Source organism: Triturus cristatus, chromosome 5_1, assembly GCF_964204655.1.
Source record: "Triturus cristatus chromosome 5_1, aTriCri1.1, whole genome shotgun sequence".
Lineage (NCBI taxonomy): Eukaryota > Metazoa > Chordata > Amphibia > Caudata > Salamandridae > Triturus > Triturus cristatus.
The window spans coordinates 198,850,952-198,878,210 of record NC_140587.1 but is presented as its reverse complement, the minus strand read 5'-3'; the positions used below and the strand labels follow the sequence as shown (position 1 = coordinate 198,878,210).

General features: G+C 44.7%; 1 protein-coding gene across 2 annotated transcripts in view; it reads right to left on the bottom strand.

Moving 5' to 3' along the window:
* Positions 1–722: 722 nt before the first annotated feature.
* TSNARE1 (t-SNARE domain containing 1) overlaps positions 723–27,259 on the bottom strand; it is a 1,167,042-nt gene continuing 1,140,505 nt past the window's right edge. For both annotated transcript variants that reach the window (XM_085604814.1, XM_085604815.1), the window contains exons 14-15: positions 2,081–2,597; positions 723–1,612 (exon numbers count right to left, since the gene is read on the bottom strand). In XM_085604814.1, the coding sequence (XP_085460940.1) occupies positions 1,050–1,612; positions 2,081–2,597 (1,080 nt within the window). In that variant the 3' untranslated portion in view covers positions 723–1,049. The remainder of the gene's footprint in view (positions 1,613–2,080; positions 2,598–27,259) is intronic.

Genomic DNA, 27,259 nt, shown 5'->3' with positions numbered 1-27,259 from the left:
TCAAAATAAAGTAAAATTCAAACTTAGATGAGATTGTGTGGTGCCATTATCTGTCACATAACCCTCCTGTGGCATCTTCTGGACACTCAATCCCTCACATAATCAGGCATCATTTTTTAACACAGACTGATAAGACTTATACTTGGAACTCGCATATAAAAGATATCAAATCCATTGGTACGTTTTGTATGAAAATAGCAGACTCACCACCATGTTACATCATTAAGGCTATTGGAAGACAAAATTCTGCCAGGAGGCACTACAATCCTTATCCTCTAATTTAGGAACTATAATTTTTGCCTAGGATACAACTAATAAAGTAATTAAATTGCAAACTGTGACTAACGTACCTTAAACGTGGGTATTGACGTTTTCCCTAACTAGAAGCAGAGACTGGATGGTGGTATGTTTTGTAAAATGTGTCATGTATAAAAAAATTAAATAGCTATTGATACTGATAAACTATTGATTTCTCAAATGTCTTATTTAAACAGGTCTGCTTTGGATCGTATTGCTCAAAGAATGAACTTCATATCAATCTTCTTATCTAACTTGAATGTTTGTAAGCAAGTACAAATTCCCCACCAACTTAAGCAGGTTGATAGGGGGAGTCTGAGGTGTGTTTTCACTTAAACATACTTAGTATATACATTCATATATTCAAACTGCACAAAGAACTTCTTTAAATAGAAAAAAAACCTGAAGTGCCTTAAACTCAAAGATAAATATGAATAGAGATTTATTCAATGTTTTGTTTTTTCATTTTTGAATTTATGTATGAAAAATATTTTTAAAAGTAAAAACATACAAAATAGCTCCTCATCAATGGGCAGTACCAATTATAAAATGCAATCCCCTCCCCATTCCAGGATAGCAGGCTATACATATTTACAGTATATATGATAAGAGGCAGTAGTTAACTACTATAAAAAAGCTAACATTGAGACTGAGATGTACACTTAAGAGATGTGTTAGCGCATCTTAAAATAAGTCTTTGTTCTACATAATTGTCCTGTGGATGCTTGCTTTTTGTGGAAACTAAGCATGGTTTACACCTCCTCCTCCTCGACTTTCAAAATCATCCCAGAGTAAACTTCAGCTCCAGATGGGTCTACAGACTCATTGGCAGATATACGGTTGGAATGGCGGGTCAATGTCCCTGTGTTACGATCCTGTACAAAGGTCAGAATTTCTTTGTGTGGCTGGCGGTTGTCCACTAGCTTTTCCAAAGTTCTGTTAAGTGATTCTACACTGTCCGCCAACCTTTTGTTCTGTTGAACTAAATTCTCCAAGATGAGATTCTGCTGCATCATGAGGGAGCTCTGCTGCTGATACCATGTGGACAAGAGTCCATTCTGTTGCATTTGCACCTCCATTAGATGATTTTCAAACTCTGAAACATCATACTTTCTCTTGGGGTGCTGGTTTGTTTGGCAGACACGCCTACGGTAAGGCGCTCGAGTCTGTATCTGTGGTGAGGACGCTGGGGAAGGTGACGAAGCTGAGGTTTGGAGCACCTGGTGTTGGTTGAATATGTTGGGTTCTGCCTCTTGGGGCATTTCTACAGTCCGTAGGGGCACCCACGTGCAACTAGGGGCCTCTTCCTCATCATCTGCAAGGATCAAAAGATTAAATCATGAATTCTTCACACTTGATCAATAATTAACATTACCTCTTAACTAGCAAACTTAAAAAACAAAGGGACTAGCAAAAGAGTGGAAATGTCACAAAAGTACAAAAACCTCAACAGAATTCCTAATGGCTCTTTTTATCTACTTGCATTACTTTAAAGGCTTACTGACTAGGTTTAACATGTGTATTCCAGTGCAGATTACTGGACATTCAACAACATTTTTATATGAAGAACTCCCCTCACCCTACATTTGCAAGAACAAGATTGCCTATAAAGCACTACTTCACACTACATTTAAATCTCAATTGAGCCACAATGCTGCAATAATTTGTGCAGACGTTGTGATATCAGGACCAAGACAACCTTATTAAAAGTAGCTTGCAACCCCTGCTCCATATTTACAAGTTTACATGTTGCTAAAATAAACTTTTCTACAGGATTGTTTACCTGACTGGAGCTCCAGGGCTATGTGCGGTGCATCAATCTCCAAATCGTTTTCATCCTCCTTATTCAGCTTTTGCTCTTGCAGTTCAGTTAGCTCCTGTTGCTCTTTCTCCTCCTCCTGCTCATCATCACAATCAATTCTGGCCCAAATATTCTTGTTGCCACGGCTTCGCCTGACAAGTGATTTCCGTGACAGTCGTGTAGATGCCTGATCTTCAGGAGAAACCACTGAACGGCTCATCACGGCCAGCTTCTCCTTAGTCCGTCTCTTCATATCATCCCACCGCCTCCGCAGATCTCGAGTGGTTCTTGGAGACCTTGCTACAGTGTTGATCTTCCTTGCAATGCTGGCCCATATCCTTTCTCTCTCTGGTTGGCTCAAGTTGACTCTCTCACTCCCGTAGAGTTTGCCATGGCTCTTAGTCACCTCTGCCACCAAAATCTGAAGCTCCGCTGCAGAAAACTTCTCCTTCCTCTTTCTTGGGGTGCAGGACATTCTGTAGCTGCTTCTTCGATGAAACTAAATAGGAAGTGCAATTTGATGCTATATTTTGATGACAGCGAAAATTTTCAAGAAAACATACTATAGGGCAATGTAATGCATTTAAGCAAATATATGCGCAAAGCTTAAAACAATTAAATATTGCATTATTGAAGGGCACAAAATAACAGCAGGTCCCTCAGCATGCTCCAGAAAACTGGCATTTACATGCCAAATGGTCACTTTGGAAATTGGTAACTGAACTTCCAACGACATATAGCTTTCAATTTCATAGGTTATAATTATGGATTACTATCATTTAAATTTGTGCAAACAGTCATGTTTAACTTTGTGGTGTCTCAAGTAAACATTCCAATTCCAATGCTCTCTCAGAGTCTTAGTATGCCATTTTACCTACTTATGGGACAGGACATTTCTTGATATACCATTTTCAAACAAAGCTGTGTGGAGCTTAAACACACTATCTCCCCGGTGCAGCAGCACATCACATCAGTTTCCTGATGACAGCTAAGTGTAATACAGAACATGCTGATAAACCAGAGTGGCTGGAGAGTGGGTGTTGACACTTGTTAATGGCCTCAGCTGTGTACGTGCCATAATCACCACAAAGGCAACTGTCTCTCACTTGTACTACTTGTTACAATCCTATTTAATCCAGGTGAGAACTTCCCCATTCATAGATACAGAGAAAAGAGGTTCATAGTACTTTCTGTATGAAAAGAGAACAAGCTGGAAGAGGTCTCCAAAGAAGAGCGCCCCCATAGCCCTGTACCTACCATACAAAATTGCATGGATTTTGCACTTCTTGTTTTCAAGTAAGCTCTGGTTCCCTCTGGGAAAGACGAGCACAGCTCATGAAGTGGCTTCACTTAAATAGATTGCTCATTCCGATATAGGGGTTTGGGCAATTACAGTACCTATCTGAGCGCCTTCAAAGGTGCCAATACTAAGTGTTGTGGCTCTAAAACAAGGCACGGTTTCTAGAAAAAATCTAGATACTCTTCGTTCATAGTCTATGAAGTACCTCACTCCTAGGAGGAAAAAACAATTCCTCAAAGGATAGTAATGTGGAAAAACGTGTGTGTTTCATCTCACCGAGATGCAAAGAGCGTGGCTCTAAATGACATTCAGATATGCTCATGTTTGGAGTAAATAATTCCTTTGGGGCACAAAATTTGTCGTAATTTCTGCGGTTTAGGCATTAATCTCACAAGCATCAGGTTTCCAGTACCAGCAGGGGAATGATCCATCACTGATGGGTACCGATGCAGTATATACCCAAGATGCATAACTAAACGGCCTTATAAGATAAAAAGATCGATGTGAGGGCGTATGTAATTGGCAATAGCTGATGGATACGTTTTGGCTACATTTTAGTTAGGGTTTGATAATCTGTTCAAGATCCCAGCTAAAGAACTACATTCCATTTCATGTATGTACGTATATATGCATATAACAGTACTTATAGTGCAAACATTTAGCTGGAAAGCTAGGTTCCAACAACTCGAATTGTCATGTGAAATGTTAAGGGAACCACGATCAGCAGCCTCAGGAACAAAGATGTCATGTTTAGATGTAGCAAACGATGAAGGCCATTTGTAAAGGGGCACAGAGTCTTTTTTAAGGGGAGCAAAGGAATAACTATTGCAACAGAAAAACATACATTTGAATATCAGAAGTGTAAAGGCCAGCTTAGGGCATTTTAAATTAGCAAAGAGTTATAACTAATCCTGAAATTATTAAATAGTTAAAGCAACTTTCAAAAACAGTATTAGAGAGTACTACACAAGAATGATCATCTCATTTCCATTAAAGAAGCAATTTTATGACATGTTTTGCTTTAAGCTGTGGCAAACCAAAAGGTAAATCTAGAAATATTTAGGCTATTATTTCCCAGTGTCGTCTCCCTTTGTGGCATGGGTGCCCGTGGCGAACAAGGAAATCTCCTTGTGTGTTCTCACAATCTCAAATTTGATACATGGGGACAATGTTACCTAGAGCCAACTTTAAACACTTTGACAGCTTGTTGTCGTCTTGGTTTCCTCTTGCATTTTGGTGTTGAAGAGTGTTGGCCTAGTTATTTTATAATTATCACTACTTTCTCAGTTACTAAAGAAGAAAAGGCTTCAATGACCAGTAAGATGATTTTTATATTCAAGTAAAAGATAATAAGACTATTGTTTTCTGAAGAGCACACCATATTCAACCAGCAACCAGGAAGATAAACTACCATCTTTTTTCCAAGAAGCCAAGCGACATATCCACATCTAGATGAAATACGAGACAACTTGGAAGTACTACAATATAGCAGAGACAAAAGAGGAAGTGAAGCAGTTCCCTTGCCATAATCACTCAATGATCTCTGATGCTCATGGCCTTACTGCTGCCTTCAAAACTATTTTTTACAGATTACAAGTTTAATGAAGACTGTTTTTTTATGTCGACAAGGCAGCACTGAGATATATGGTCAAGACAGCTACAAGTGGCTGTCCTTGACGATACATATTAGCAATCAACAGTGATGGTGTCTAGTTAGAACACTGAAGAATATATCCTGAATAGCAAAATTAATTTCCTTCCTATAAATCTCTAAGGATAGGAGTTATACGGTCCATTCTGAAAAGCCAAGAATTGGTTGTCGAACCAAGAAGCTGTTCTAGGTCTTTGACAAGACATTAACCTCTGCTTCTGCAACACGCTCTGGAAATACTTAAAAGTATATTTGATGCTATTTGGAAGTAGACTGAAAAACGTAACTTAAAGAACTCAGCGGTCATGTGTGATCGACTCAAAGTTTAAAGCCAAGATTCTCCCCAGCACCTCAAAGAAGGATGGACTGTAGTCAAGAGTAAGGAAATCACAATAGAAGGAGAAAAAGGAACAGGACATTCTATCTTTTCTCTGAACAGAACACATTTTATGAGCCTCAGACAAGAGAAGACTTGGGGCAAAGGAGATAGCTGGACCTTAAGTGGTCTAAGTGATGCTGGTTGTTAAAAGGTATGTGGTTTGAACAAAGAACTTAAGGAAATGTTCAAAGACGTGAACCAGACTACTAATACCTTACAAAGCTCACATTTATAACATCGTTCAAGGGATCACACATTTTTGGCACTCAAAGGGAAAGTATTTTACATGCTACAGGACAACCTGCTGGAGAAAGAAAGCACATGGACAGGTTTGATAAGAGCATTGAAAAGCCTAGTGTATTTGACCAAGAAGAACTGCCAATGATTTATTTTGCCTTCAGCTCCTCTACTAACCTCCCTGTCTTACAATAAATATTCTCAAGACCTTTGATTCTAATTTTTTTAGGCAGGCCACTGGATTGGTAGGCTTTTTTGCCTCACGATTGTGATCCAGTAGTCCTTGTACTAAAAAAATACCTCATCCAAAGGTGCAGAAAATGTGTCAAAATACATTATAGAGAGGGACAGGGAGCCAATAAAACGTCCAGTACCCTTGCTCTCAAGAACGGATATGAATTAAACAAGAGGGTAGCTGTTCCGGATAGAGTGTGTACACACAGGTGGAAAAATAAGTACTAGGGAGAGTATCTTCCTTTTTAGGAAGTTGTGCCCTCACACACCTGTGAAGGTGTCATGCTTCATCATTGGGCGTGTGCTCCTTGTGGGGTCGGCGCTGCAATATCTCACAGGCCCGTGAGAGGGCACTTTGGCAGAGGTCTTTTATGTAGAATGCCGTGATGGTGAGTGCAGGTGCATCACGGCGTTCTACATAAAAGATCTCTGCCAAAGAGCCCTCTCGCGGGGCCCGTGGGGTTTTAACAACTGACCTTGGGGAGAACGACGGTGGACCCTCCCACATATTCAGGCCACCGACCTGGCTCTTTCAATCTAGGATGGGCCAGTATAAAGAATAATTTTCTTTTTTTGTGTTTTGGCTTCATAAGAGCACATTTAACAGAGTGACAACCATTGAAGGTCCTGATGAATGCCTAGAACCCCTTCTGGAGTCTGCTGATGGGCAGAAACATGTTGACCACAACCACCAAGAGGGGAATATTTGTTAGAAAACCCCAGTCCTCTTTTTAATCCTACTTCTTTGGACCTACTGAATAAAAAGATTTTGGCCCTCAGTTAGTAGTTTTAACCTACACAACACATTATAATTTCTGAATGCACTCCGTCCCTCACTGACTATTTCCATCGTTCATCTAAAACACCTTTGCTCCCCCCAATTTGGGAGATGTAGCCCACACCACGGACCTTGCAGTCCGGGTGTGAGGAGGGGACCCATTGATGAAGCATGACACCCTTGGGTGAGTGAGGGTTCTCGTCCTTAAAAAGGACTCCTCCCAGAGAAACAACTTCACCACTTCACACACCAACTCACTAGTTCTGAACGGACATATTTCTAACTCCATGAAACTCATTACACCAGACGTACCAGTGTGTGAATTTATTTAATGGTGGGATCAGTACGTAAGCGGTTAGGCCGATCCCATGATCCCTGTGTGAATACTACTGGTAATAAAGGGTATCAGTAATGGCAATACGGAGAACAGTTAGATCGAGAAGTTAAGTACCAATATGCCTCTAAGGGCTAAATGGTTTTGCAAGATTGCTTCACCCTCGACCACACTCAAACAGGATGCAGAGGTAACAAAAGAACTTCTCATGTCTGTACATGTATCTCTTTTGCGAGTTTGAAGCTTTACAGTACGTAAGGCATTACAGGTGAATGTCTAGAGCCTAGCCGGCTAGGCAGATCACCCATAAGATGGAATAAAACGGTTTGATACAGAAGTGGTGAGCTCCAACTTAGCAGTCAGCCAGGTGGGACATCATGCAGTGGGCAGAACTACCTATGCGTATATGTATGATTCCAGACGGATCAGACAGCAGCAGAGTAAGGAGACCACACTAAGGCACCCTCTGGGCCAAGTAACCACGAGGTTTACCCTTTGATTTTGGGCCAGGGTCTATACACATGGCAACATTCTTTCTATCTGAAATCTTGTCTAACTTGGGACGCCCAACAGATTGATGCTTAGAAGTTAGTCAAACAGCACAAGGAAGAGAACGTGTGAATGAAGTGTTCTCGGATCTCTACTGCCACCCGGCTAAGAGAGGGGAATGAATGCATTTTTTTTCAGGAAGTAATACAAAAACAGTATGTCGGAGACAAGACTTAAGAAAGGACTAACACTGGCTCAGGACAATGAAAGCTCCAGGACAGACAATCTGCCTGCACTGCTTGTGGAAATTGGTCACAAAACTACTGTGCACCGAGACATATTTCAGATGCAGTGAAGTCAAGGCTCAACTTCCCAAAAGAGAATTTGCTGTTGCAGAGCTTGAAAATAATTGTTGGTGAGGCAGTTTGGGGTATTCTGCATAATGCATCTATTAACTTACATATCCATATGGAATGACTTAGAGTACTGTGGAGCAAAATGAAAGTGGAGCTTTGTGAAATGCTGCCACTGCTCACGGACTTTAGTTGCTTGTCTTTTTCCTATCTGTTCCCTCAGAAATGGAAGCTGAACAATTGTTTGTAACAGGCATGCTGATCACTAACTTGGCACTGTTTCAAATGCGAAAAGAAATAGTTATTTACCTTCAGTAATGATGTTTCTGATGGATAACTCACCTACAGAACAATCCCAGGGGTACAACTCGATCAGGATACTTCAAAGCAAAGGGGGGGAGGGGGGAGAGGGGCTGGGGGGGAGGGATTGTTTTTGGAGGGAGGAGGGTGGTGGGGTGGGGGCAGCTCAGATCCGGTAAAGTGGCCATCCTAAAGCACCTCAAAGACATGCAAGGACACCCATGTTGCCGCCTTGCAATTATCTATGTACCTTTTGCAAGAGCAGAAGATGAAGTCCTGGGCCCTCTTTGAATGTTCCCGGACTACTTCTAGTGGTTTTTTCTTGGTATAGCACATTTTGATGTATATGATGATCCAGTGAGACAAAATCTGCTTCTGGACCGCTTTGCCCTTCCTGTTGCCACAGTAACCAACAAAGAGGTGAGCATCTCAACTCTTTTGTGCGGCAAATATTACAACTAACCAGACTACTGGGATCCAGGCAATGCAGCTGCTCTTATTTCTTCGGGGATGGGCTAGGGGATAAAAAGATGACAGGGTGATGGGCTGGCCCAGGTAAAAAGGAGTTACCACTGCGACCAAGAACACATCTCTGATATTCAGAGACCCCGCCAGGTGATTAGATATAAACCAGATCCTTCACATTGTGCCCAAGACCACAGTCTCAAAGCCTTATGACAAAGGAGTGGAGACCCTTCTCCTCCTTTCGTGTTTACATATCACATTGTAGTAGTATTTTCGGTCAAGATCTGGACAGACTGACCATGAATGAACGGGAAGAAGGCCTTGTACCCCAGCCGAATTGCCAGCAGCTCTAGCAGGTTAATAAGCCCAGGTCGAATAGGAGAGTTGCTGTCGAATGCAAATGGCGCATCACCTCTTCCACTCTCCCAGAGGTCTATGCTTTAAACAGCCAATCATACAGACACGGGAAACCTGGGATTCCTGACCATCTGAGGTGTGCCATAAGCATCCCTGTCACACATTGGTGAAGAACCGAGGGGTCAATGCCAAGCTCAATGGGAGTACAGCACACCACAAAACGCAGGTACCTCTGAAACGATTGCAGGATCGGAACATGAAAGCAAACATCCAGCAAATTGAGTGGCACCAACCAATCACTCATTTCCAACGCCATCAGGCCCTGAGCTAGGACCAGCATCTTGAACTGCTTGTTCCGCCTGGAAAACGTTCAGGATCCAGAGGTCTAGGATTGAATGCAGATCTCCTTTCTTCTTGGGAAAAAAGAAGTATTGACAGCAACAACGATGCCCAATTTCCTGTTCTGCCACCTACTTAATTTCTCCTTTCATGAACAGCTTTACCACCTCCTGCTGTAAGATGAAGACCCACTGATCCGAAGTACTAGCCTCCCAGGCTGCAGAAAGGAGGACACCCAGCCTCCCACAGGCTTCTAGTGCTTTGATAGGCAAACTGTTGTGCGGAGGAGAAATAAAAGGAGGAGATAACCGGGTTCTGCAACCTTCGTACTTAACTCTACCTTTGCCCCTGTATTGCCCGATGAGGGGTTTGCGGTTGCTGCGACTGAGCTGATTGAAAAATGTAAGCCCCTCTAAAAGCCTCACAAGTTGGGGGAGTGCCTCTAGTCCCTTGAAGGCTGTTTCTAGCCTTGAGCCTTTCCAAAGCATAGTCCACTTTATTGCCAAAGAGATGGGCATCATCAAAAGGTAGGCCCATAAGGGTGACCTGCACATCCGAAGAAAAGCCCAACGAGTGAAGCCTAGCATGACGGTGGTATGCCAACCGATCACCCCATAGCCCGAGTTAGCACTGCCCAGTCCTGCTTTGATAATCCATAGGGAGCCATCTTAACCATCCGAAACGGCCTCCAAACATGACCCCTAAGGCTACACAGTACATGGGGCATAACCAACTGTGGCATGTCCCACAGGGCATGCACATATTCGGAAAGGAGGCACGTGCATTTATGCACTTTAGTGCCATGCTGCCAGAAGAGAAGATCCTCTTTTCCTCGCTTCCCAAGTGTTTGGTGAGTGTCTAACAAGGTGGTAGGGAAAATCTCCAATACCTCCCTCTAGGAACATAATGCCTGAATCACCATGCTTTCTGGCGAATGATAAGTGGACAAGAAAGGTGGGTCCCAAAGGCAGGGAGATAACATCTTGCCACCAATCTATTTATTGCTGGGGCAGAGGGCAGTTTTTTCCCCAACAATGAGCACTGGATCTAGCAAAGCATCATTGGAGGGGAGCAACGGCTCAGAGATTGTGGTGAGGGTTCGGACATTTGTGTTTGTCTCAATAGGTGGTAAACGAAGTTCCAACACCACCTCAACTCTTCTTTTGGCAAGGGAAAGAATGTGACATCTGAAGGGGGAGGTCCTAAAGGAAACTCCATTTCTAATTCAAGAGAGGCATTCAAATGACTGATTGAGGTAAGACCAGCAAATTCCATTGTTGAGTCAATGGGACCCTTCTCCAATCAAGCCTCGTAAATCCCAAGCAGATCAGGTCAATGTCTATTCCAAAGGGCTCATATAAAGACTGTCCATACGAAAGAGCAGCTTCCAGGTGGTATCTTTATTCTTCTAGTAGTCTCTGGGCCTCCTTCTTGGATCAATGTTTATTTGTGGGATTGTGGGAAGCACAGGCTCCGAGTCTATAGTTGCCAGTGGACTCCTAAAAGGCAGAGGCGGTGGCATCGGCAGCCTCGGAAGTGGCGCTATGAGCAGCGCTGCATAATGTGGAAATGCAAAAAAAAGATAAGGTGGAGGGTGCTGGATGTCAACAGATCGGCATAAAATGACAGTGGCGTTGACATGAAATTTCTAAACATGGGCATGCCACACAAAGATCCCAAACATGCAACTAAGAAACACTGCCAGATTCGAGCCTGGACCCGCGAAATCTTGGCATCGGTGCCTAAGGCCTCTTGGGTTGAACTGGTTAGGTCATGGGCTCTGGGGGAGATGCCAGGGGAGAATCCGCCTGCAGGGTAGGCTCAGCGGATGAAGATCCTGTGGGAATTTTGGGTGATGAGGTGATCGACGATGTTCCCATTAGTTATCAAGGGCCCATGCCATTGAAAGGTTGGCTTCCCTCTCCTTAATTGCCTAAGGGTGCATTCTGTGGCACGATTCATATGACTAGAGTTGTGATCCACCCCCAGGCAACACAGAGTGAGGTTCTGTAATGGAAATCTGTCTCTCACACGCAATAAAGGACATGAAGTATAAACACTTCTGGAGAGATTTCCATAGCACTTCACAAAAAGAAAACAAGTTTGAAGCACTGAAACATGAAAAACTGAAGGCGAGTGAAGTCTGGATCTGTTCTGAATGTGCAGGGAAAAAGGGAACCGACGTTAATGCGCCGATGTGGGCGCAATATGGACTCTGACATAGTTGGGCATCACTTTACGGGTTTTGAAAGTTTGAGGATTCCAGAACTAGTCTGATGCCTTGGATTATTCAACAGGTGCAGTACCTGCAGATAGAAGTATCAGAAAGAGGCTACTCCACAGAAGAGAGAGGTGAGAGGGTAGTGAGGAATCTGTGGTTGGAGTACACTGGAAAGAGCATTACCAAAGGTAAGCAATTTGTTGTAATGATGGATACTTATAACTGCAGATTTCTCACCTTATAATAGATATCAAGGCAAAGCCTCCCACAGGTGGAGGGTCTGGGAAGTGGAATCAAACCAACCAAAAAACCAAAAAGTCCTGCAGAACAGAATGGGAGAAGTGTCCTTACCACCAGACCGAGCCGTTAAAACAGTAGTTCTTCGTATTTGTGCGCACCAGTACCTATGTTGGAGTCTGGCAGACACCTCTTGCACCAGCACAGTAGGCCTTGGCCCTTGTTGTGGAGGACTCAGAGGCCTTCTGGGCGCCGCTTCTTGATCAGTGCATAGCAGATCTTGATGAAGAGGACAATCCACCTCAACAGGATCCTCTGCTGCACAGACGTTCCTTTCTTTGCTCCAGGAAATGCCACAACAAGCTGGTGGCCCTTGCAGTTCAACTGATGGAGTCTCTTCTGCTCTTTTGAGGGATGAGGGGAAGCAAACAACAGTAGTAAACTGATTTATTGCCCAATGTGGAAGGGAGTTGCATATTTCCAGTAAGAATTTTGTTTGAGTCCTTACCACCAATTTGTCTCCAAAGGTGGTGGTGTAGGGAAGTGGAATGAAAATGCCTGCAGGTACATCACACAACCGAACTGATAGGACCACAATGAGGGATACATTTTCTAAAGTCAAGAGATGCAGCAACCAACTATGCATAGTCTCAAAGGGTGTACACATGAAGTCAGGACTAAGTTAAGGTCCCACTTGACAAACTGTTTGGGAGAAAAGCTGTGTTAGACCTTTAATAAATTAAACATCATCAGGTGATGTAAAGAAGGATGATTAGTCCAGCAACCATAGAAGGGCCGAAAGAATCGATGAATAACCTTTTATAGTACCTACTACTGGACTAAAGATATAACAAATTAAAGGATGTCTGAGAGCTTTGCCTGTAAGGGGTCAGTGCCCTGGGCACCACACTAGGTTACCAACTTGTGCCAGCACCAATCGTAAATGGATTTCATGGAAGGGTGTCTTTTAGTGAGAATGACATCCACCGCTTCCAACAGTAAGTTAAATGCAGTCAAATGCTGCTACTTAATCGCCATGCATGGAGGTGTAAGTTGAGGAGGTTCGGGTGATGGTCCCTGCTCTGTTGTTGAGTTAGGAGGGCTTCCCGAAGTGCTAGTGTAATTGAGTGTCAGATGCTCATGCTCAGGAGTGCTGGGTACCACATTCTCCTTGCCCAATCCTACACAATTAGGATGGCTTGGGCCCAGTCAGGCGTGATCATCTTCAGAACGTGTGGCAGGAACAGTAGTGGTGGGAAGGTGTACATGAGTTCCCTTTCCCATTCCAGCTACAATGCTTCTTCTAGCAAGTGCTCTTGCGGAGGTCTTAGCACACAGAACTGTTGAAACTGCACGCGCGTGACAGTGGCAACAGGACCCTACCCAGTGGTCTAATGCACCTCGGGCAACCTCAGGATGTAGATGCTGCTTGTGAGCTGCCAGACGACATCGGCTCTGTTCGTCAAGGCTGGTATTCACGGACCCTGCTAGGAGGTTGGTGACCAGAAAGATATTCTGAATTTCTAGCCACTTTTAGAGGCACAGAGGCTCCTGGCACTGCGCCCGGGACCCCACTTCACCCTGCTTTTTAATGTACTACATGGTGGTAGTCTTGTCCATGAAGACTTGCACCATCCTACCCACTAATGATGGCAGGATAGCCTTCGGGCCAAGTGGATGGTCTGCAGCTATAGTCGATTGAGGCAGAGCTGGCAATGCACCAAGGATCAAAGTTCTCTGATCTCCACCTCCCCCAGCTATCCTTTCAAACCAAGCAGCGATGCATCCATCATCACTGTTACCTCCAAGTGGATGAGGAAGAGAGGTCTCCTGATGGACAAATTGTGATAGCTCACCATAACAGATCCTGGACCCTCTACTCAAACTAGGATTGAATAGGAAAACTTGAGTTGATGCTGGGCCCTTCAGGTTGCACTGCAGGGATCGCATATGACACCAGCATTGGTGATAACGAGGATGCAGGAGTGTAAGAAGCCAAGAAACCTCAGAAGCACCCTCACTGCATTGCAGGATCAAGCCTAAAAAATAAGGATCATACCTCAAATGTTCCGGACTTGTTGCAGCAGAGGAAAAGACTTGAACTCCAAGATGTCCAGGATATTCCCATTGAACAGAAGTCTTTGTGATGGAACTTTGGGTCATTTATTGTACACCCCAATGATGTTAGGAGTAACACGGTCATCTGAGCGTGGTCCATGACCGATTGCAGTGAGCCTGCCTTAAGCAGCACGTAGTTAAGGCACAGGAATACAGGAACTTTCAACTTCCAAAGAGGGACAGCGAACAGTGCCATCACTTTCTTGAACACTCCAGGTGAACTTGTGAGACAACGAGGAGCACGGCAAACAAAGTGCTCCTGTCCCACCTTCAACCAAAGGAAACACCTATGGGACTGCAGGGTAGGCAATTGGTATATAAAACAAATGTACTGCAAATGCAATGAAACTGTCCAGTCTTCCTGGTCCATGGCAGAAAGGATCTAAACCAATGTGAGCATTTTGAACTTGTCCTTCCACAGGAAGGGTTTCAAGGATAAAAGATTCCAAGATAGGCCTGAGGCATCCTTCCTTTTTTGGGCCAAGGAAATACCATGTATACCATCCCACTGCTTTCTTTACATCTGGTACCTGTTCTGTGGACATACTTGGAGAGTAAGATGCGTATCTCCTGCAAAAGAATGACAGATGCTTGTCCAAAATTTGTTCTGGTGTGGGAGGAGGAATATTAGGTGGAGAGGAGAGAAAAAGGGCTTAGCCTTTTGGAACAATCGTCAAGATCCAGCTATTACACTTGATAAATCACTACCATAAAAGGAATTGTTGAATCCTATCCCACACCGGTTGGACGCCAGTAGCTCAAGCCAAATGCAAGTTGTTTGTAGGCTACTGGAGCAGGGGAACAGGATCTAGAGTACTGGTGCCCCTGCTGGCCTGCACGCTGTCTCCCGGTTCTGCATCCACAGCCCTAAAGGGACTGATTTTCTGCTGCATTACCGGCTGGCAAGATTATCAATGCTTGTAAGCCAGCCCCTAGAGTACCCTCTAAAGTTGCGAAACAGTTGGCGAAATTGCTTTGCAGCATTAAACAGCCATAAATAACATTATGTAGCTCTACTGCCAATAAAGGCTTTCCAGAGTGGAGTCTTCCTTTCTCCAAACAGATGAAACTTATCAAAGGTATGTTCATTAGCAATGCCTGTGCATTGCATCATAATTCAGTTGATCTCATGATCTCTTGTCTGAGAAAAACAACACTAGTACCTACTGCCCTGACATTGCAATCTGTGGTATCCAGGCCTGCACAGATAAAATACCTTACTGCATCTGTTTGTCATTGTTCATCTGAGTCACAGAGGCTCCAAGGTCCTCCAGGATAAGTGGCACAATTTTACTGACCACGTCTTAAAGAGCACGTGTATATGGGCCCAATTGATACAATGTGTTTATGGATTTCAGTGCCAGACTGGCAGAAGGAAACATCTGATTGTAAAAGGCATGAAACCTTTTGGATTATCTATCTTGGGGACTGTTTGAAATGAATTTGGTTTACCTTACTGGTTGATGCCTGTTTAGTGAGACTCTCCAAAATATTTGTGCATGGTGAAACAAATCAGGGTCACTAGGTGCCAGCCTGTGGCGCTTGGCTACCTGCTGAATAATAGTCAAGCAACAACATAGTTTCAACCAGGTACCTATCAAAGTATCTGTGAGGGTGTTATTAAGTGGAAGCAATGGCTCTGATGTTGCTAGCCCATTTAGATGAATTTCTCTCAAAATATTTATAAGGCAGCTATAATCCTAGTACCTCAGCAGCCCTCTGAAACACCACTGTAATGATGCACTTTCTTCTGTGGGCCCAAGTGGCGAGTACACCTCTATTTCCGGCGAAGTATCAAGCCCACTTGTGTTTTGTAAATCAAGGTATAAGGCATTATCCGTATAATGAGGTCAAAAGCAATCTGGCCCTGTCCCCATCACCATCCTGATATGCACCCTGTTCAGGAACAGAATCAGAGTCAGAACCAAAAGGAAAATTAAGCCTTTGCTCATAGTTGTGTCACAGCAGAGGCACTGGATTAGAGTAAAGCAGTATTACAACTGGGTGAGCTTTTGTCAATTCAAAGCCATAAATTCAGGGTCTGATCGAGGTGTTAGTACCAGGTCATCAACCGGAGCCGGTGGAATCAGTATTGGGCTATAGCGTCCAGAGTGGACCTCAGGATAGAGTCAAAGTCTGTACCAGAGTGAGTACAAGCCCAGTAAAGGGTGCCATAGGGCCAGATGGTGCCAGGGAAGAACCCTCCGACTACAACTCCACAGGAGGCCCCTGGAGTTCAACTTTCTCCAGAGGTGCACCACAGGGAGCCAGAAACGCACTAACGTTTTACACCATGGCCTCTTTGAAGGCCTAAAATTGTTGTGGGGATGATAACAGCACAGGAAACTCAGGCGCCTCAGGACCAATTGAGGAATCAATGACTAGTGATCTAGAGGGAGTACAACTTAAATTTTGACACCCTCGCACCTTCTATTTTGAGTTAGAGTGGAAAAATGAGGTGAAGTCCAGCTTTGCTCTTTTATGCTTTATTTTGAACTTGGACTTACCTGAATATTTAGAGTGGGAAGTGGAACAGCCTTGTGACTGGGACTAGGACTAGGATTTAGCACAGGATCGGAGTGAAAACTGCAACTACTACTTGTGTTCGGCTAACTTAGCCTCCCAGTCTTGGGTTGCTTAAGGCACTAGGGTATGTCTGTATCCCGACCCAAGGCACACCTTGCTCAGGATATATAGTCTTATTGATCACTCTAATAAGCGCAGGCATCTTGGTGCTAGCTGTTCCAGAAAAAGTAGAAACTAAAAAGACTAGTTAGCAGAAAACAATCATGTTTTCAAAGATTTCCTGACAGCCAAAAGATTTGCCATTGATTTAATGAATAGGGGAAGATTTTTCCAGGCTTTAGCAGCTCCAAGCACAAAGCCTCTACCACCCCAAGCTGATCGCTTAAAACTGGGTACTGAAAGAGTTTAGCAGAGGCAGAATGCAAGGATCTTGCTGGGACATACCAGGAAAAATGTTTCTAAACAAAATCCGGTTCTTGGTCATGCAGTGCTTTGTATACAATGCAAAGTACCTTAAAAAGAACCCTCTGCCTCACAGGTAGCCAGTGGAGCCTTTTAATGGATTTGGAGATGGATTTTGGTATTTTCAAGAGCCCAAGGGCTGCCGCATTTTGTAACTTTTGTAACTTATTGTGAACATGCTTATGGGCATGTAGAGCGGATTAGCATAATCAATGTTAGACAGCACCAATGAATAGACTACTGTTTTCTGCAAATTAGCTGGAATGAAGGGAAGAATCTTCTTGATTAGTCTAAGGGTATAGTAAACAGCAGAGGTGTCTGCATTCACCTGGTCATGGTGAGACAAGGTGTCATTAGTAAGGACTCCTAGGTTTCTCGTTTTAATTAGGTGTGAGAGGTTGGCCTAAGTCGGCGGGCGATCAGGCAGAGGACAAGAAAGATGGCTGGGAGCCAAAGATGAGAGCCTCGGTCTTTCCTGAATTTAATTTCAGGCAGTCCATGGCCATCCAAGAGCTAACTGCCTGTATGCACTCACTGAACATTGCCCCCACTGTAGTAGCATCACCATCTAATGTGACGACTATCTGTGTGTCGTCGGTGTGAGGGTGAAGTCAAAGGTTCTAACCAGCTCTGCCAGTGGAGTGACGTAAATGTTAAAAAGGGTGGCGCTGATTGAAGATCCCTGGGGGACCCCCCCCAGACAAAGAGTACTTGTGAGAGATGAACGAGTCCAAACGGACAGATTGCTCAAGGCCATTGAGAAAGGAGTTAGCGGCATCCATGCAGTACCTGTCACTCCAATCCTGCCTAACTGCTCCATCAGCACCCCATGATTTTCCGTATTAACGACTGCTGATAGGTAGAGCAGGACGAGAGCAGCAATACTGCCTCTATCCAGAGAAATCCAAATTTCCTAGGTTGCTTTAATAAGAGCAGTCTAAGTGCTGGGTCCAGCATGAAAGCCAAATTGAGTGGCATCCAGGAGATCGTTAGACTGAACATAACTGACCAATTGATTAACATGATTTTTTCAATCTGCTTTGCTGGCAAAGGTAGGCAGGAGATTGGCTGGTAATTATTTGGGTCCAGAGAAGGTTTTTTAATGAGAGGCAGGACTGATGCCTTCTTCCAGACAGAGGGAAACGAGCCAGAGCGGCATAGAAGATGAAGGCTGGCAGCTAGCTTAAGAGCAATGGATTCTGCAACTTAGGTAGCGATTTTTGGTGGACAAGGTTCACAAGGAGAACCCAGTTTTGAATATTTGAGCAGTTTAGTGACCTCCTCTCTGGATGGTGGAGTGAATTGGCTGAGGGTGCTATTTACAGTCACGCTTGGAGTAACATAGGGAGTCTGAAGGAGGGACTGGTGCTAAGGTGGAGAAATGATGATAAAACATTTTCATCTTTATTATGGAAAGCCAAAGCCACCGTCTCACAGAAAGACTGGCTAAAGCTGGTACAGATGTTGACAGGATCTGTGGTAAGTTTACGAACTATAGAACAAAGTTATTTTGAGGAGTTAGTAGCTCCTTCAATCTTGCTAGTAAAATAAGCAAACTTTTCTTGAGTGGTCAAGTTTTGATAATCAGCCATACATTTTTTATACTTCGTTTTCTCCTTCTCTGAGTAATCGGCTGTCCATTTTTTCTCTTGTCTGCGACAGCACTGCTTCCTGCAATTGTGCCATGGTTTGAATCTTGTTGTGTTGGTGGGGACATCCTTCCCTAGAACACTGTTCATCAAAGTGGTGTTTGGAGTAATCCAAAGACGAAAAAGGTGGGAATGGAGGTCCCGATCTGCGTTCGCTGAGTTCCGCTATGTGAAACTCAGCGAAGTGATAAAAAAACCCAGCCAGGATACGCGGAGTTCTGCAAGCGGCCTAGTGCGTTACCTCTTGCTTTGCATTGATTTTTAGCGCCAGGTGTTTGTCCCGCACTGTAAAATCAGTGCGAACAGCATCAAGCGCAGCGCTAGAGGGCACAGCTTCTTTCTGACGCTCTAACAGAAGTTGTACTGTAGCCACAGCTTCCTCAATGCGAGAGAAAAGTTTCTCAATGCGAGCGGCAGTGACTATCCACGACCATTCGCGTTGAGAAATCTTGCTGGGAGGCAGTCTAGCATTGGAGTTTTTCAGAACTCCGAAGAACGCGGAGTGCCAAAAACTCTGCAAACTCCTCAAACTGAGCAGAGTTCACTGCCCAGGCTGAGTAGTAAGCATAACAATCGAATATGTGCCAAAATATCCAATACCTGATTATAATGGCATTAATGTTCAGCAGTCTTAGAGAAAAATCTCTTCAGGCTGGCAGATTTACTTTCTTTGGCTCCCGTGTATTTAGCTCCCTTTCTCGTGTTCAGGAAGATGCCTGATTATTCAGAAAGGCTTAGAGCACAGCTACTTATTTGGTAGGGCTATCGAAATAAACAAGCAAGTTCATTCCAAAGGGCACTATTATTGTTATCAAGAGATTGAGATATATTTGTGCAGATGACAAAATATGTTGTCAGAACCTGATGGTTAATGTGGAAGGAACACTTGCACAGAATAGGCTGTTGAGGGGAAGGTGCTCTCTCACTGCCCCAAAGCTGGGCTAGTGAATTAATAAATAGAGTTTTCAGAGCTTTTGTTTGGACTGCAAAGTACTTTCTCATAGAGTAGAAATCATCTTTATCTCAGCTACTGCCACCTGCATCTATACGACAATCTCGATTCAGGTTCAAAAACCTTGCAATTTTGATAAGAGACGTACAGGATAAAGCCTTGTCTAATTATTTTGCCTTTGGCACCAAGACGCATCAGGAAATAGTTTAAAACACACGAGGAAGAGAATACTGGCCATCCTTCACTGAAAATCAGGACAAAAAAAACCACCCAAGAAGTGAACCGATACTGTCCTGAACTGCTTATTGATGCCTAGTGAATTACTCGGCATACTGAAAGATTTAAATGTATCCTACCCAGCAGAATGCCCAATGCCTGCATAATCTCTAAAGACCCACTAAAGATGCAAACACCCAGTACTCCTAAGGAGTAGGTACATATATTGTGAGTAGCTACTGATCTACCCGTACGCACACCATGTAACCTTGCGCTGTCTGTCAGAAATCTCAAAGCTACTTTTTAAAGGGCTTAACTGCGTTCACTCCTAAGCCCCAAACAATAGTGTACTGGAGGGGACACTTGCTAAGGTGGCGGAACATGTTTACGCATAAGGCTTTGAGGGCCAGTGCACAGAGCAAGTTAGTTCTTACTCCATGTTGCAAGCAACAAAAATCTTCTGAAAACAGAGAGAGAGGACCTGCGGTTATAGGCCCACACTTGTGGTATAAAACAACATTGCCATGAAATGTATCTCTAGGTCCACTATACCCTGAGGGGAAGTCAGCCCCACAAGAACAAGGGCCATCTGATCTAAAGCTTTCCCCACGGGGAGGAGGGGGACATTTGTGGCCATTGTGCCTGGTCCCAGGGGTGCGTGGCCTCTGGGAAGAATACCAGAATAGCAAAGTGAGTTAAGTGAAACTGGCTATCTCACACTGCCTCCCAGTCTCAATGCTGAAAAGATGGAGTCAAATGTCTTCTAGATCACGTGACCACCCTAGATCTACATAAGCCACAGGTAATTTATAAGGGGCCAGTAATGACAGTAGAATTTAAGCAGGATTTGTGAAGCAGATAGCTGGCTTTCCAGTCTGGAGGATCAATGTCTGCTGCCAAATTGAATCGTTTGAGCTGGAACTTTATGACAAACTCTGGGCAGGAGAGACGGTTTCAAGGTGACTAAGAAAAAAACAAAAAATATGAAAACAAACACAGGAGAGTGCCAGTGGAAGGCATCATTGCATGGAAAACACAGAGTGCAAAAGAACCAGGTGCCAGCTCACCACACTGGTGGACAGAGGGAAACGATGACCCAAACTGCAGAGGGTGAGTACTGGTTTACTTTAAGGAGGTGGCAACGAGCTGAGCAATACTTTGATTACAGCTTAGGGAAGCAGTTTCTTGTTTTACCACTAGTTGAAAATTGGAGAGAGCAGGAAAAAAGCCGCACTTTCATTACTAAAGCATTTTAAGTTGCTGTTCGAGGACCCATGTATGTACACAGTGGCAGTCAGTTCTCGTCACACTACAATAAGACAATGCACTAAATGCACATAATTCAATTTTCAGTTCTTAATCCCAAATCCTAACAGTATTTTAATGCAGAGCAAAAAGCAAATCCTAGCACAAAGCAGTCAAATGTATATTAACATTGAACCTCCAAACGGAACACAACGCATTGCTCATAAACCTTATTCTTAGATTTCATCACCATACCGCAAATTACCAGCAATACAAATATTCTAAAACTTTCTACAAATAAATATTTGTGTATCACACGAGAAGCAATTTATGTATGTATTGTATGTGCATCTGCTTTAAACGGTTGACTAATTCTTTATCCACACAAGGTGGTAAAACTGATTTCCACCATAATAAGTCTCCACGCTCCGAGCTCCATAAACCCACTCCAACTGTCCCCAACGGCTTTTATAGTCAGTTCTGACCTGAAGAGCAACGAGAGGAGGTAACCAAAAATGGAAAAATGCATGCTGGCTGCCACAACAGTGTAATCATCTGTATTCCCCACAGGACTCGTGCATCACAGCAATAGTGAACAGACATATCAAATCCCTACACTATCTGGTCTACACTGGTTCCCATCATTTGATACTCCAGATACAATAATCTAAAGTGCAATTATCAGAAGAGATTTTTAAGTACTGGCCCACAAGGCTGGCTTCTGTTCTTCCCGGATTCCCCACAGTAAGCAGTCGTAAAGGTAAGCACGGATTTCAAGGTAGCAACTGAGAGAATCCCAAGTCTAATGAAAAAGTTATCTTGGCAATGACGTGGAAACTGCCTTGAACTTGCAAGGTGATCTAATATTTCCTCAGGGACGGTCTCCACCAATAAATCTTTCCAGAAGACCAACTTCTACATAATGCACACAGCTTTATTTTCATTAACATTCGTAACAATTATGTTTTGTTGAAAGGTGACAAAAGCTACTATGATTTATTCAAAGCTTTAAGATTGTCTACATATAAGTTAAGGAGACTCTTGTATTCAAGATGTGTTGTATCTGCTTTTCAGTGGTAAAGTAAGGCTTATGGAAAAGGGTAGAAAGCGCCATAGACTGGTTTATGAACTGGAAGGAGCCATATCCACCTTACAATAAAAGAATATGGAGTGTAAGCAGAAAAGGTCGCATCTCAGCAGCCTCACCAAGGCTTTCTCCAAGTTATAAAATGGCACTTCAAAAACCTAAGAATATTTAATCAACAAAGCTAAAATGAGGCTTTGAGACACACCCATAGAAAAAAAAGTAGGCTCCAAAATAGATTAAGGGCACATTTTACACCTTATCAGCGAATATTTAGCTAAAGGTATTAAAATAACAAAATATTGGTAAATGTTTACTCAAAGCACAGTAGAATACGGACTGATCTCACCAAGCAGGTAATAATGTGATACATCCTACAATTCAATTTTAGAAGGGATCAAAAAATGGTTCAGACCAAACTGAAAAGCACTTCAATTCTTAAGTTTGTATTCAAAAAGGCTTTCTAGCCTCCGTGATTAAGGAAATTACTATATTGTCTTGAAGGCGAGAGGATGTGGCGTAACGGTTGACCTCGAAGCTTGGGAAACCGGGTTCGAGTATCAGCAGGGACACTTAACATTCTGTGGTACTGGGCAAACCACTTAATTTCCCTATGCCTAACAAAATGAGTGCGTCCATCTTTAATGCTAATGGTGCTCATGTAAAGTGCTCCAATACTTTTGGGTCGAGTTTGCGCTATATAAAAAAATAAAAAAAAAATAAACAAGCATTGGCATAGCCAATAGGTCTCGCCTTTGGGACCTTATAAGTGTTTAGCCATGCAACAGTTGGATGTTGCACCAAGGATATTGTGCTGCATAACTAAATACTTATAAAGGTCCCAAAAGCGAGACCTATTGGCTATGCCAATGCTTGTTTTGCTAAGGGGCAAACAAGCAGTTCTGCAAAAAAAAAAGCGATTGCCACAGGCTGGATTTTCTTGTCAAATAGCAGGAATTCTGTCACTTTTTAATGGAAGACTTCCAGTAATTTGCAGACTTCGGCATTGTTTCTTGTTATTGCGTTAAACTTGGCGGCGCTTTTTAAATTTGTTCGCAGTGGTTTTGTAGTGCTTTGAGCCGCACATTGCCACCACCTCACCCACACGGAGTGGTGAAATACACCACTGGAGAGGGAATAAGATATTGAGTGGTGTGAGTGGATAACATTTACACTAATTATCTGCATGATTTATGCAGGGTTGTCCTATTCTTGCCCTGGAGGACTGGATCCAGGCCAGATTTTTAAGATGCCAGTTGATTATATGTAGTCCTTCCGTACAGGCTCGAAGTATGTAAATGTATTTTATTTGGATATCCTGAAAACTTGCCATAGCTCCTGAGTTGAGTTAATGGACCGTTTACGACACCAACTTTTTGTTGTTAACCTAGCTATTGGCTACCCCTATGGCTTGATTAGTGTAATATCCACATAACTCATATACAAGTGGGTCGGGGGGATTGGGGCACCATGACCTCAAGAAGAAGGCGCCGCCTCTTATTAAACCCGGGAGTACACATTTGTGTTTGTTTTAGGAGGGTCTTAGCTAGTTTGTCAGGATTATGGTTGGTTGCCTTTTTCAGGAGCAGGAAAAGTCAGCAAGTTTGTAATGAGAAACGGAAGATACCTAACCAGAAATAATTGACAAAGTTGAAAATGTGGGGAGTACGACTGCAGAAAATGATTTTGATGAAGGAGGAGTGTATTTCTCTTTTTAATAGGATGTGGCTTTCAGGGACCAGATTTTTGGAGGTACAAAGGACTGCCAACGGGCATATTTATGAGTTATTAGAGGAGACATTTGTGAGGTTCATGCTACATCAGCATTGTCTACTTTTTGTTCAATGAGTAAGAATTTATGTTAAGGGTGTTTAAGGGTGCATTCACGCGATGTGTGATCATTTTGATTAACACTATATTTCTTAAATTGCAAACTGTGATTCGGATTGAGTCCGGCATAGGAATGGGGCCCTTACATCAATGTGAAATTGGCCTCTCCACATATTTCACCTGGAAACGGGCTATCTTATAAACTATTAAACATTCTGTTACTTGAAGAATTCAGTTCTATTATGTAAAAGAGCGTTTCTACTTAGGAACGCGCAGCAAGCACACAGGTGTAGCGAATGTGTATTAAGTTAAAGCCTTCGATCAAAAGCCTGCACCAGTTTAAAAGGGCTTATCTTAACGCTTTGTTCTCAGTCTAAGATCATGGTTAAAGAATTATTTTGTGACTCATTTATCCGCACCCGAAGAATAATTAATGTCCTTTGAAAAGCAGTAAAAGTGCAACCATATGCACGGGCTGGGTCACAGACTGAAGTAATCAAACCAAATCGTGGAAGTTGAAAAGTTAATATGTAACAAGCAGGCTTGAGGCGCTACAGAAACATAGCACGATGAGAACTATTGCAGACCTCATTGGTAACAACAATAACGCACCTATCTTAACGTTGCACAGAAAGGTCTTTTGGACGTTCTTTAAAAAGGTGTGAGCTCCAGACGGAACGTACATAGCGTGCAAGCGATTGATTAGCTCACTTCCGGTTAGCATTCCAGGGACACTCTGAGGATGGGAAGGGCAAGTCCAGAAACCAACGAACAGAAGCTCATGAATTGTACTTCCCACTTCCTGTCCAACTCGGAGAGGCACACCAGAGACAGATATATACCAGAGACCACCGTCCGGACCGGGTATACAAACTATAGCGGTGGATACTGTCGTAACGCCCACTCCACGGTGGCAGAGGCCAGGGAAGACCAGGACACACACAGACCACCAAGAAGTTGAGGAACCGGCAGAAAATAAGAGAGAGACGGAGGACGGGCCCAAGCCGGCCACCAAAACACAGAGGCCAAGGAAAGCCAAACCCCTGGAACATCAGGCAGAGGACCAAGCCAGAACACAGGACAAAAGTGCGGAACCGCCACAACCCGATGTCACAGACAGCAGGCCAGACCAGCCAAGCGACGTGGCGACAAGGACAACGGACGGACCTAGCGCAAGCTGCTCCAAGACATGAGGCAAGAAGACCGCACCTGCGACATACCGTGACGCCACGGAGAGCAAGGAACCCGAAAAGGGTGACCACGACTCCCCAGCACATGACAGAGCTATGTAATAGCTACAAGTACCCCACATAGGGTAGGTTACATCCCAAGAACCATGGGAACACCTCTTAGGAAAAAGTTCTGCAGCAGAGGACAAAACAGAAAGAACATGCAGAAAAAACCCGCAGACGGCTTACCAAGCAGCCAATAAAAAGAGACAAAAGGCCTAATCTCAGGGCCTACCGGGCTTAGCAACAGCCAAAACCACAAGTCAACAAAGGGCCGAACCAGCAGCCAACAGCACCAAGGGTCCAACAAAAGGACCCTAAGGCAGATCAACCAGACAGAACATACAACCTGGGCTACCCGTCACAAAGCCCCAGGAAAACAACGGGAGAACACCTCCCAAAACACAGACCAACAGTAAGGTCACTGAGGGGGAGGAGGAGAAGGAGGGCAAAGCCCCGCAAGAAACCTCTGAATGGCAGAATCCGCAGGGGCGTCGAACAACAGAGTGCCATCAAAGGGGAGGTCAACCAGCCGTTCTCGAACGTTCTCAGGGAAAACACTATCCCGTAGCCAGGCATGTCGACGAAGGGCCACCGAAGTAGCCATGGTACAACCAAGCACCTCCGAAACGTCCAGAACCGAGCGAAGAATAAACTTAGCCAGCTCCCGGCCATCCAACACATGGTGCCGCAGATCAACGCAGGCACCCTCCTGAGAAGCGGAAGACAGAAGGGACTCCGCTAACTCCCACAAGCAAGAAGTGGCTCTGGCCAACACACCAAGAGTGTTAAGGGCCCGCAAAGCAGCACAGGAGGAGGCGAAGATATTCCACCTCCAACGAGGCAGCCCCCCGCGTGGAGGGACAAGGGGGGCCCGGGGACATGCCCTGAACCCTAGCCGGCGCCGCCAGGGCCAGCAGCCGCTGGCGCCTGAGCGGCATCACCTTGGCCTCGGACAAGCGCACAGCCTGCCCAGAGGACCGAGGGGGACTCGAGGACACGCCCCGAGCCCCGGCAACCTCCCGTGACAACACAGGGACCCCTACGGGGTTTGCGGCGAGGCAGAGGTGCTGTGTTCCGAAAGAGAGAACCCCGAAGGGCCGCACCCCGACGGCACCACATCCTACGAACCTGGATACGAACCTGTCGGCGCCGGGGTCGGAGCCGCCGGCGATGCCGCAGGAGTCCCCGCACACGGCAAGAGATCCGCAGATGTCCCAGGAAGACGAGGAGAAGAAGGAAGAGCCAAAAAGGCCCGTAAGGCCGCCGCATAGGCCTCCATCTGGGCTCTGGTGCCCCCCGCGCTGGGGAACGGCAGACAGGGTGGCGACACGTGGGACCGCACCACCCGCGGAGAACCCACGCCCCCAACAGGCCGGGGACCGGGCCTCGGGGACAAACTGCGACACTTACCAACAGGTGAGCGATGCCCTTGCGGCCTGGGAGAAGAACGATGTCGGAGACGGAAGCGGCGGTTCTTGAAACCGTCCGAGGGGGATGGACGCGGCACCGCCACCAAACTGGACATGCGTGCCGAAAGGAGTTTCATCCGGCGCTCCCGCCGGGACTTAGGCTTCATTTGCTGACACGCCTCGCATTCCGTTGAGTCGTGGTGCTCCCCCAAACACCACATACAGATGGGGTGAGGATCCATCGCCGACATCTGGTGTGCGCAAGACGAGCACGTCTTGAAGCCCGTAGGCATTCGCACACTGTACGCAAGAAAATGCTAAGCGAAAAAAGTAGGCCTGAAACAGGCCAGGAACACGATCCGGGTTTGCGTTGCACGTGGAAAAGAAGAAAACGGACGTCAGCGTACCGGGGTGGGGCTTATGTGACCTCGCTGACGTCATGCCCGCGGAGGACGTCGGGCGGAGTCGCGAGGAACCACCCCCTGGCACGCAGAGATGCTGGGCATGAAAGTTTTCCGGGTCCAGTCTCACGCCTGGGGATAATTCTATGTTAAGGAATCTGCGGCTAGTAGTCTCTATCAGATTTTGCGGTTAATTAGGGAGCAAGCTGATTTGCAAGGAGTGAAGTAAGTTTGACACTGTGCCGGGAAAGGACTGGAACCTTCATGCCCAGTTGACATCCAAACCCAGTGGTGAGCACTAATAGGTAGGAAATTAGGAGGAACAAAGACCAATCAGGGCAATTGGAAACAGATAAACAGGCA